Source organism: Pecten maximus, chromosome 12, assembly GCF_902652985.1.
Source record: "Pecten maximus chromosome 12, xPecMax1.1, whole genome shotgun sequence".
Taxonomy (NCBI): domain Eukaryota; kingdom Metazoa; phylum Mollusca; class Bivalvia; order Pectinida; family Pectinidae; genus Pecten; species Pecten maximus.
The window spans coordinates 33,369,346-33,382,774 of NC_047026.1; the positions used below are offsets into that span (position 1 = coordinate 33,369,346).

The 13,429-nt window shown below is 33.0% G+C and overlaps 1 protein-coding gene across 1 annotated transcript in view; it reads left to right on the forward strand.

Annotated features, from left to right (window-relative positions):
- Nucleotides 1–13,429, forward strand: part of LOC117339004 (adhesion G-protein coupled receptor G2-like) — a 95,593-nt gene continuing 82,164 nt past the window's right edge. Inside the window, exons 1-9 of the mRNA XM_033900369.1 lie at nt 1–257; nt 1,174–1,237; nt 2,763–2,974; nt 4,674–4,740; nt 6,145–6,252; nt 6,635–6,809; nt 8,749–8,859; nt 10,505–10,617; nt 11,146–11,268. Coding sequence (XP_033756260.1) covers nt 255–257; nt 1,174–1,237; nt 2,763–2,974; nt 4,674–4,740; nt 6,145–6,252; nt 6,635–6,809; nt 8,749–8,859; nt 10,505–10,617; nt 11,146–11,268 — 976 coding nt within the window. The 5' untranslated portion in view covers nt 1–254. The remainder of the gene's footprint in view (nt 258–1,173; nt 1,238–2,762; nt 2,975–4,673; nt 4,741–6,144; nt 6,253–6,634; nt 6,810–8,748; nt 8,860–10,504; nt 10,618–11,145; nt 11,269–13,429) is intronic.

Consider the following 13,429-nt stretch of genomic DNA (forward strand, 5'->3'; position numbering starts at 1 on the left):
TCGAATCCCTTTAGGATGAAATGCAATTTCCATACATCTTCTTTATAATATTTAAGATGACAAAGCATGTCAACGGTGTAAAATCTCCGCTTGAGATAATATAAGAAGGCATGTGCGCATATCAGATTATGTGGAACTACATGTAAATCGACACATTACTGGTGATTTGGTTATGAGGGAATTACATCGTGTTAACTGTGTTCTTCACATTTTAATTTGAATTCGTATCTTTATGGATTGTGGGATCCGTCATAATGGTAGGTAAATGATTTCTATCATATGCGTATGAATTTTGTTAAATGAACCCTTAAACATATCATCAAATTCTGTTCAAAGTATGTATACTGTATAAATATATAGTCACAACGAAATCCCCAGACATGCCAATTTAGATTTTTAGACATTTCAGGTATATGCTAAATCGAAACTCGTTTAATTAGCCATTAAAAAAAAACATGTTTGTTTTATATATATATATATAATTTATCTATATTCACTGCTGAATAACTTATCAGTATCAGTTTCTTGTCTGCCATTTATTTTTCCTTTTAAATGAACTGGTAATAGTTCGGCATTGTTATGATTTATTGACAAAGACATTATCTAAAATAATCGTATGTATTTATCAATTTAAGAAAGTGTTAGAAATTTATTATATACAGAAAACACAGCATGAATATGGGAAAACAGTAAAAACTGTACATTAATCATTTAACCAAAATTAAGCGCAATACTTATACAATCAATTAATGGCATTTAAGGTAGGAAATCTATGCATAAATATTTCAACGAAGAAAGCTTTCAGTCTGCTAGTCATAGAAGAGAGCACTTTTCAAATTGTTTTTAAGGAACTCATTCCATGGACCAGGAACATATCTACTATATAATTTGTCAAATTAATCTCTATGTTTATTCCTTACTGTATTAGGAATTTACAGGAGACATTACTCGATCACTCGACTTACAAAGTTGTTAGAGGGAATACATATACAGATATTTACATTCAAACAGTCAACATTACACAATATAGCAACCGCTCGCTCAATTAGAAATGAAATTCAGTCCTGTCAAACACTAGCTGTTTGGTGCTGAAAAAATACAATGAAAATGTCATTGTAATACTGATATAGACTTTTATTTCAATCTGGAAACAGTGCTTCTTTATATTTGTAGGGTGTATTGGTATTGATAGGACTGACAGCGCTTATGATGGCGTGTAATGCTATTCACAGTCAAGGTAAGTTTTATGTGTTTCTGCTTTCATTATCTTTATTGATAATCGTGTACAAAAACCTAGTGATCATGCAAACTGGTTTTGAAAATAACTAATTTAATAATAATAGTAAGCAGTTGTTAATTTATCGAGAAATTCAATTATCATTATATTGATATAAAACCTGAACAGTTTTTTTTTTGTTTTTTTTTTTATTGTTTTATTACTTTGATTGTGAGGTTCATTTTATACAAACTTGCTAACACTAGCGGTAGTTATATACAAATGCGTTATATCTAACCCTAACTTAGTGTAACCTGTGGACAAATAATATATTCATACAAATAGTCTTATCTATTCAATACCATTTTATTCCTTTTTTATCAGATTTACGACATAATGAGGTTTACCATATAATATGTGTTGGTTTATATATGTATCACAAATACAATACGTTGAGATTTAATATTCAGTTTTAAAGCAAAGTGTGATTCTTTTTTTATGACGGACAGTCATTAAACCGTAAAATGACGAGATCAAATTGAACACTTAAATCAATATAACGATCTTCTTCAAATCATCTTGCTTGAGAATTTCAACAACCACATTCTTGTAATCCAGATCCAATAAAGACCAGTAATTCACATGAAACTGGTTTACCGTCTAATGACGATGAAAATTGTTTTGTTATATACCTTAACAAAGATAACAAACGATTGCGGCCATATCGTTTACAATAAGCCATTGCCAACTAATGTGTTTGTTAAGAATCTCAAAATCGTTTGTATCAAAATGGCAACACGTTTTCTACCTAGCGTTTAACAAAACAATTATGTGTATGTAAACATGTATCCATGATTGAATGTCCTTGTCTCCACATATACAGTGTGTTATCAGTAATTGAATGTCCTTGTTTCCACAGATACAGTGTGTTATCAGTAATTGAATGTCCTTGTCTCCATAGATACAGTGTGTTATCAGTAATTGAATGTCCTTGTCTCCACCAATACAGTGTGTTATCAGTAATTGAATGTCCTTGTCTCCACAGATACAGTGTGTCATCAGTAATTGAATATCCTTGTCTCCATAGATACAGTGTTATCAGTAATTGAATGTCCTTGTTTCCACAGATACAGTGTGTTATCAGCAATTGAATGTCCTTGTCTCCACAGATACAGGGTGTTGTCAGTAATTGAATGTCCTTGTCTCCACCGATACAGTGTGTTATCAGTAATTGAATGTCCTTGTCTCCACAGATACAGTGTGTTATCATTAATTGAATGTCCTTGTCTCCACAGATACAGTGTGTTATCAGTAATTGAATGTCCTTGTCTCCACAGATACAGTGTGTTATCAGTAATTAAATGTCATTGTCTCCATAGATACAGTGTGTTATCAGTAATTGAATGTCCTTGTCTCCACAGATACAGTGTGTTATCAGTAATTGAATGTCCTTGTCTCCACAGATACAGTGTGTTATCAGTAATTGAATGTCCTTGTCTCATAGATACAGTGTGTTATCAGTAATTTAATGTCCTTGTCTCCACAGATACAGTGTGTTATCAAGGATGGACACTTACTCAACACAGATGTTACAAACTGTTCACGACATTCAAGACATGGGATGACGCGCATGTGCGCTGCAAAAGGTTTAACGGTGGTTCCCTGGTGTTGCTGACGACACACCAGAGTGTCTCAAAAACAGCCAGGGATCTCGAAATAATGCCCGATAAAAAATATTGGATTGGAATAAAGTATCAGGTTTGGTCTAAGGAATATTTTCGTATTTGATATTTAATCTTTAGTATTAAATCATGCGTTTGTGACGAACTATTCTGTGTAGCTAATTAATCAGTAGGATATGATAAATCACATATTCATCTGTAGAAATATATGCCATATCGTTACTGTATTTGCTTCATGAACATTTTAACTACATGTATTAACCTTTCACACATACTACGTGATTGCCTTCTCCCGATGGATAGATACACCTAACAAGGACACAAATCAGCCTCCGATGTCCCCGACTGTTGTAAGAGCTGAAATAGAATCAATGAAAATACAATATCTCCTTCACCATGAGTCCTTACCTCATACATACACTAATTCAAAATAATATATATTCAAAATATCGCTACGGATTTCATTCCGATGGAAACCGAACCCATACATAGGGTCACTGATAAACTCGAGTATCAAGATAAAGCAATCATGGGTATTGATCCCATTATTGTCATTTTAGACTGGGTATTGATCCCATTGTTGTCATTATAGACTGGGTATTGATCCCATTATTATCATTAAAGACTGGGTATTGATCCCATTATTGTCATTATAGACTGGGTATTGATCCCATTATTGTCATTATAGACCGGCTAATGATCCCATTATAGACAGGGTATTGATCCCATTAGTATCAATATAGACCGGGTATTGATCTTATTAGTATTAATATAGACTGGTTACTGATCCCATTGGTATCAATATAGACCGGGTATTGATCCCATTAGTATTAATATAGACTGGTTATTGATCCCATTAGTATTAATATAGACTGGGTATTGATCCCATTAGTATTAATATAGACTGGGTATTGATCTTATTAGAATTATCATAGACTGGGTATTGATCCCATTAGTATTATTATTGACCGGGTATTGATCCCATTAGTATTATTATTGGCCGGGTTTTGATCTCATTAGTAATTTTTCATGATATTGTATTAATAGAGTCCACCATAATATGTATATGTATGTGGTATAGAAAAATTCTACCGGAGGGTGTAGAATTTGGGGTCAGAACCGGGAAAATGCGGAGTTTTCATATCCCACATACCTAACATATGATGGACTATTTTTCTCACACCGATTTCGTGAAATGCATGGGGAAATCGACCAATATGGCGAAACCATATAGTAACTTTGATTTTTTTTTTTTTTTACATTTTTGGAAAATGAGAAAAAAAAAAGTATGGTACACCAAAATAAGCTCTCAAATTGTCAAGAAAACAACAAATATAAATCAAAAGTTGTCAGGGTGATCGTCATTTTAGAAACTGTCGACGGATGTTTGACATCACGTCATATTCCTCCGTCTATGCTTGCTTGCACAACAAAACATATCGACAAACAGTAACAATATGACTGAATTTATAGGTCAATGATCACAATTAATATTATTTTGCAAATGATTCATAGAAAATGATATAGCGCATTTGTGAAAGTTATTATACATATAAACAAACATAAGAGTTTTCCTAGTGACGCCACACAATTAAAATGTATTCCCAGACCTGAGGTCACTCGGATACAGATATCCCACATGGGTGTTCCACTTGGGACAAATGTATCTTACATATGCTAGGGTACGAGAAACATTAAAGGCAAAGTTCTACCTACGAAATCAGATCCGATGGAAATGCTTGTATTTTCCATTATGTTCTATTTTTCGATTTCAGATGAATACGTGGCAGTGGGCTAATGGGAATTCCATGAATCAAGTTGGTTTCAATACGACAACGCTCAGTACGTAGCAACTTGCATCGATTTATATCAGTAGTTCAATTTCGCTTTTGTTTTAGAAAACATAACTTGTCGATGTCCAAAATACTTCAAATAGCAATACAACACGTACATGTATATTGCAAATGATATCTTAATTGTCTATATTTCATAATTGTCTTTTCGTTCTATATGCCTCTTAAAATAGTCTAATAACGCTATAGATGATTAAGTGTACGTAATATCAAAACAATTAGCAAACAATAAATTAAACATTAATAATATATATATAAAAAGAGCGAAAAGAGGACTAGAGGTATGTTTAATTTATTCAAAATGCATAAAAACTTATTACAACTTCTTTGTTGGCTATCTATAAATGTATTACATTTAAGAGTTACGTCCCCTTTCGTACATGTATATGTACATGTGAATGTCTTGTAACAATTTATGCGATTGATCAAAATGGTTGTGGACAGTATATAAATGTATAACAGGAGGGTTGTTACATGTACTTTCTATCAGTACTGTGCATTTAGAATGCTTTATTAATGATTTACAAAGAAAGCAATTTCGATTCATAAATCAGAAATATGATTGTAGAATGCGTAAATGTACGTGTTCAGAAGTTATATTTCAGCAATTCGATGACAATTTCGCTTCAACATTTAAGAAGTCTTTCATATATATATTTGAATACTTATACACGTAGGTAAAACTTAGTTAGTAAGTATGCAAAATTGGATACATATATTAGTGACTTCCCTTCTTCAACAATGATTTAAAATAATGATAAATGTCATTAACGTTGGTATCTTATACAAAACCGCTTTGTTTGAAGAATTTAGAAGACATTCACAGGATAATCATAATAAATTAACATACTAAGAGGGCTCATCTTTACGTATTCTGCTTGTGTATATGTTTTTCAATTGTGTAGTAATATTTGCTTATTTGTATGACTTAATTATATTGTTCTCATCGTATTAACACTACGTATGCGGGAGTACGATTGCCATGTATACTTTCTTAATGTGGCACGAGGCTGTTCACCAAATACATACTTAAGTATTCTTCCTAGACACTGCAAAATCTTAAAGGGTTAACCTGTTACAGTTATCACATTTCTACCTTATGTTGGTAGAAAAAAATATATATATTTTGTCAGCATTTAATTGTTTATGATGTAGGTATCAAGGAACAATACATAGTACCGATATACATACAAAACCATAGATGCCAATCAAAATATATAAAGAGTAACAAAATATAGATGTCCATGGATTACCTTGGACAGAGGAATAAGACCAAGTGTTTCGGTAGAATAAGCGTCTTCTGCTTCATCCACAACTACCTGAAATTACATTCAATTCATCTTACCATTTCCTTTGTTTTTAAGACTTTAACCAAATCTAAATTGTTTTTCAGATCAACACAAAGATAGAAATGGCTTTTGTATGGCGATAGAAAACAACTTGTTAGTGCAGGTTTGCTGCAGCGATCGACTTGGGTATGTGTGCGAAGCAGACAGTATGGGTAAGTTCAAACGATATTTTAAAGCTGGGTACGTACCGATATATATATTGTGTAAATGAGGTTATCTAGACGTTATGAATGAGCCTATTTTTGTACATAGTACCAAGGGACAGGACAATCATATAACAAAGAAAACTTTCATTTAATTTTTGAAAACTGTGTTTGACAATAATATCATATCATGACGTGATTTTTCATTGTGTATGATTGTTATATTTATACATGTGATTCTTAATGTTGCTTTTGCAAGATATGTGACGGTTACATATGTGTGGTATTAACGATGTAGTAAAGTATTGAATAATACACATACATAGTTATATCACTGGATGTGTCACTTGTTTATGACACTAAAATGTATTGTGTTTGTGTCTGTTTCCAGTTTGTTTGACAAAACAGAACTGGGTCGTAACGCCACAGAAACACTGTATCAAACTTATGGATTCAGCCACCAAGCTGACTTGGCCGGACGCACGGGGATATTGTAAGCGGGAGTGGTCGGACCTAGCTACATTCTACAATGAGTCAGAGTGTCAGTTCATCAAACGTAAGGTGGGGTAAGTGTTCACATGTCTGTGCGTGCAGATTTTTGACAAGTATTACACTTCGAAAAATAGTTGTTTTTAGAAAGAGTGGCAAATTACATAAAGATGTACGTAAACCAGTTCTCATATTTGGGAGTTGTTTTTAGATTCAACAATAAGTTGGTTAAATCAAAGCAATCTTAATGCTTCTATCAATTTGACATGTATTAAACACTAAAGACTTTTTGATATTGCAAGACAACACATCTATAAGTTATTAGACAGTTCCTCAAGATGTACATGTAATTTGTATAGGCATTTAGTAGATGACATCTTACTGCAATATTATTTATGTAAAATCATCCCAAAACGTAATAGAATTGCTTTGGCTAGAATTCGTCTATCGGCACATACCCTTCATATTGAAACAGGACGTTATCGAAATATTACAAGAAATGAACGTCTGTGTAGAGTTTGTAAATCTGGCGACATAAAGACGAGTATCACTTTCTGTTAATTTGCCAATTTTTTCAAAATCTAAAATCAAGATGTATTAAAAAGTACTACTTGAAAAAAACATCTGTATTCAAGTTGTCCTAATTACTATGTACAACTAATTTCAAAGATTTGTCAATGCTGAGTAAAAATATATAGAATGCTATACTACAATGTACTACAGAAAAGTATGATTTAATGTATATTGTCTAATGATTTGTTCATTCAACACACAATTTATTTTGTCTGGTCTACACTGCTATCATGTAGTGTCCGCCAACTGAACGATGTATGAATTGTTATGTTTGTACTGATGAGCTGTAAAGCTCAAGGTTAATGAACGAATTGAAATTGAAACTTCATATAATTATTTAAGAAGATACAATATCATATGCATTTCTACCACACTAGATGGGTGTTATTCAACTCCCAAGGCATGAAATAATCATTTCAAATGATGAATACCATAAAGCTTATACAATCCGTGAAACAAACTCTAAATGCGTTTAGATCTGTTTACATGTTGATCTTTGACCGGGAGTCTTTTTTAATCACGCTCGCTAAATCTCGTGTTTTTGTAGCTTTTGAAAAGTAACTAACTCGAGTGAAAGAAATACCAAATACGACAGCCACACATTATGATCCTCTTTGTACATTATATAAACAAACATAGATTGATCTTTTAACGCTAATTCCACATTACTACAAGATTTATCAGTTGCGTAAGCCTTACCTAGAACTGACAACGATGGGTCCGTTACTTTGATTCATACATTTGAATAATATCCATGATAGTATCGCGTAGAAAATCGATCAAACGGAGGGAATATGAACATGGCGAACGAGACCAGGTGTTAAAAAATAGGCGTCTTTTAATTCGCCTTCGACAAATTCAAGAATATTTATGTCAAATCCAGGTGATTTCTCGTTCTCAAAATGAAAACTAGTGATGACAACGAAGCCAACAGACATAGTAACAAGCATATCACAAAGGAAATAAAACCACATCAAATTTTTATCAATACCTTTCCTGCTGATATCAATAACATAGCCAGTTTTGGTAAAGTGTGAGCTATTAATTTTTTGGAAACGATTGTCTCTTTCAGCAATGTTACACAGATCGCGTGAGACAAGGCTAAATGTACTTTTGTAATTCGTTACGCGTGATCAAGTTCTACAAAAAGTCTGTTCACAGTACCTTGCGCATTTATGCGAAAAACTATTGGAAGTATTACTATTTGAGATGTTAGGTATGACAGAAACAACGACTCTGTCAGTGGAATTGCTATAAAGGGAATAACGAAAATTTCCGCTATGTTTACATAAATAACAGTCATAACATGTGTGGTTTTCCCTTTAGTATAGCATTAACAAGATGGTTCGTATCATACTAGTGAAGGTTAAATCGCTCTAACGCAGTAATGTGTTCTGATCTTGTCATATTATTTTGAACATCCTATCTTGTTAACTTGTACAGCTCCTCAAGAGAAAAAATCTGGCTTGGACTTACCTACGATACAGCTACAAACGAGTACCACTGGTTGGACGGACGTGTGGCACCATCCAATAACACAGGGATCATATCGTCGTAAGTTATTTTTGATGTTAAGTAATGTCAAAGCTGTCGTAATGTTTATGTTTTAAAATCAATGTGACCAGTACAATGATCGAGTAGCATTATTCTATTCATCATTTTGTTTAAAAGCATCTCGACCACTGATATCATTTTATTTGTAAATCATTTGAATAGGGACACGGCTTAGAAGATAAACATTCTATTTATCCAAATTGAATATACACCACTTTAGATATTGACATCTTTTCGACCTATTTTTTTGTTTCCTCAATTTCCTCCTTAGTATATCACGGACGAGCCCTAAAAAGACGAAACAGCTGTTTTATGCACTTAATTTTAATTTGGCTATGCGTTATCTATCAATTTACATTGAAAATGTGTTTTTATTGTAATTATCAGGTAGAAGACACTCTGAATAAAAAAACGATTTGCAATTCTGAATTGTTTTCCAAATATGTCTGCCGGATATACTGTGCAGAGGGGCATAACTCCAAAATTAGGGGAGGTAACTTGGTACACTGCACATCACAATGAATTGAGAAATACTGCATGTAGTCGTATAATTTATGTGCATACTTGAAAAATGAATTTGATAAATGGGTATCAAACTAGCACCAAAATTTATAGGTCAGTATTCATATGATAAATTAATACTTAAGAAACAATTTTTATTATTCAAAGCAGTACACGGCCTTAAATTCACAAACGGACAAATGACAATGATCATCAACATCAAGTCATCAATACATTCCGTCTTCTTACAGGGATAAGGAGTGGCGGCAATATCAGCATTATTCCCCGTTCATTCAATCGTATTTGCCAAACATTTTTATCATTAAAAAGATTAAATACCGACTTGTACACAAAGTCGAAGCCGTAATTCTAACACAAAATAGACATAACAATACTAACATGTACACAAAGCCGCGGTCGTAATTCTAACACAAAATAGACAAAACTCCATGAAAAAGGGAAAGGTCTTCTATAAGTATTGATGACCTACATGTAATACCGTTATCAAAAACTGACAATATCGGTCACAGAAGTCGGGCTTCCTTCCGGAAGCTTAAGCTGCCTCTATTTATGAATCGTAAAAGAAATTAAATTTGGGATCATATCATTTCCTTCTTTCGAAACAACTACGTTTTACTACTATCTTCTTTGTTCGCATTAAGTCTTAAGTTGAGCGTGAGTGTTACTGTCCATTGGATTAAATAAACAAGAGTGTTTAAATTGGGTGTTGCTGCTCGTTGTTTCAGCCTTAAAGTTTGAGTTCGGGACTCGCTCCCCTGTTGTCCGTATAGCCGGTTGGAGAGTCATGCTACAGTGTCGAACCAAGTCATTTCTATATCCATTGCCATATTCCATATTTATAAAACCATTGTGTTGATGTTTGTGCGATGTACCTAATTTTACTGGGCAATTCAATATTTGTTTGTCGTTAGTGTACGGTACCAGCCAGAAAAATAGGAAATGTGTTATATATGTATCTTTAAGACCACTCGATAAAAAAAACAGATTGTGTTATTCCAATTCAGTAGGATAAGACACAAACCTTTATGGAAAACGTGAATAATTATGTTGTGATTTCATGAAAAAGGATCCTTATCTAAAAAGTTGTTCTTGTGTTTTAAAAACTTTGTGATTGTTTCCACAGAAGGCGTCTCACGGGGACGTTATGTGGCGGTCTAGATGAAATCAATAGTCGGTCAACCGTGAAATGGTTTAATACAAGCTGTAACCAGAAGTTTTTCTTCATATGTGAAATGGGTAAGTAAACATAAAGACTGATAAGTCTAGGTTCAAGATAATTTTGTGGAATTGTTTGAAACTTTAATTTAAGACGTGTGTATTGTCTGCTTTTGATATTGAAAAAAAAAGAAATATCACACAAAACCATGGTGTGTAATAATGGAACACGAAAGGGAATGTAAAAAACCTGACAAGTTTATAAAATCAAGCTAACTCCTTCCGATACATCAAAATGATTATCACTAGTGGTCTCTTCAATCAGAAGTTGAATATGAAGATGAACTCAATCAGAACCTGACAAAACATGAAACTATTCAAGCTATCTTTCTCACTTACAATCGAAAGATTATCATCCATTGTGTCTTAATTATGATTTCTTGGTATTTGGAATTTAACGTCACTGGAATCGATAGTTCTTGTGCAGACAATAAACCCTGACTACTTCCTAATCACACACACATTAATTATGATTTAACTAATTCAAGAAATATGTTTTTATTTGTCATGTCCTTTTATCATTCCCCTTAGTGTAAACTCTTCTTTCAGCAACGTGCAAATCTAACGGTGATGTTTTTGTGTGCCGAGACGGTCAATGTGTCGACCAAGGGGTTACATGTGATGGTCAGAATGACTGCCAAGACGCTTCGGATGAAGATTACTCACTATGTTGTAAGATGATTCAAACAGAAAAAAGAAAGTTTGAAAATGCGAGTTTACATGATAAAATTGCTTTTAATATTTTCATCAAATTGCTTTTAGTATATCAACGGAGTATTTGGATAAATGAATGCAATAGTTCGGCACTCGCAATGTGTGCTTTCAGAAATGATTTAAAAAAAAGAAAACGAGGATCTTGTTTAAACTTAAAAAGAGCACTTTATAACATTATTGAAATAATATAGTCCCGTCCAAGACTATCTTAGTTATCTACGTGGGCGTTTTGTTTTGAAAGTATTTACACATTTCACGGACAAAAATAAGTAAAAGAAAGTATAACGGTTTTTATGTGCCAAGTCAACACAATAAGGCAAATAAAACACACGCCAAAGTAACATTTGGATATCAGTTTTCTGTACTTCATAAGAAGTGATAGAGGTAAGATAAACGGCTATTTATCAATGTCGGCTAATAAGAGAAACATCAAAGTTTGACTAATATTGTATATGTAATCAGATAATAGCTAAACACCACACTGACTTGTGTAATATTGTATATGTAATCAGATAATAACTAAACACCACACTGGCCAGTGCAATATTGTATATGTAATCAGATAATACCTAAATACCACACTGACCAGTGTAATATTGTATATGTAATCAGATAACAACTAAACACCACACTGACCAGTGTAATATTGTATATGTAATCAGTGATACCTAAACACCACACTGACGTGTGTAATATTGTATATGTAATCAGTGATACCTAAACACCACACTGACCAGTGTAATATTGTATATGTAATCAGATAATACCTATACACCACACTGACCAGTGTAATATTGTATATGTAATCAGTGATACCTAAACACCACACTGACCAGTGTAATATTGTATATGTAATCAGATAATACCTAAACACCACACTGACCAGTGTAATATTGTATATGTAATCAGATAATACCTATACACCACACTGACCAGTGTAATATTGTATATGTAATCAGATAATACCTAAACACCACACTGACCAGTGTAATATTGTATATGTAATCAGATAATACCTATACACCACACTGGCCAGTGTAATATTGTATATGTAATCAAATAATACCTAAACACCACACTGACCAGTGTAATATTGTATATGTAATCAGATAAAACCTAAACACCACACTGACCTGTGTAATATTGTATATGTAATCAGATAAAACCTAAACACCACACTGACTTGTGTAATATTGTATATGTTATATTGTATATGTAATCAGATAAAACCTAAACACCACACTGACCTGTGTAATATTGTATATGTAATCAGATAAAACCTAAACACCACACTGACCAGTGTAATATTGTATATGTAATCAGATAATACCTAAACACCACACTGACCAGTGTAATATTGTATATGTAATCAAATAATACCTAAACACCACACTGACCAGTGTAATATTGTATATGTGATCAGATAACAACTAAACACCACACTGACCAGTGTAATTTTGTATATGTAATCAGATAATACCTAAACACCCTACTGACCAGTGTAATTTTGTATATGTAATATTGTATATGTAATCAGATAAAACCTAAACACCACACTGACTTGTATAATATTGTATATGTAATGAGATAATAACTAAACACCACACTGACTTGTGTAAAGGTGTAGCACCAAATGGGCGACTAAGGGTATAGCTAGCACACTTGTGAAGATATCGTTTTGTTTTGTATTTTGTTTTTTATTTTCAGCTCCAACTAATAATTCTTATAGGTCCGGTGAAGCTGCAATCACCGGTATTTATGTTAATGGATTCAATTTCCTAAAAACCTACCTACATTGTTATATATGCATATTTTACATGACGCAATTTACATATTTTTGCGAGATTAAATTTTGCGTTTAAATGATTGTTAATTGGGCAGCCCTATAAATCATGAATCTTAATTCATTCACTTCGTATATCACTTATCACTTGCATTATAATCGATCATTTGGCAAATTTCAATCTTCTAAAATGATATTTGAATCACAATCGCGAAAGAAAAATCGCAATAAAAAGTGATTTGCGTTGTGTTGTAAAACCTTGGTATAACGGATTCTTTATTGATTTGTATGGATTTCAAGCCGATATAAACTGCTCGCCATTACACGGACCGAGCG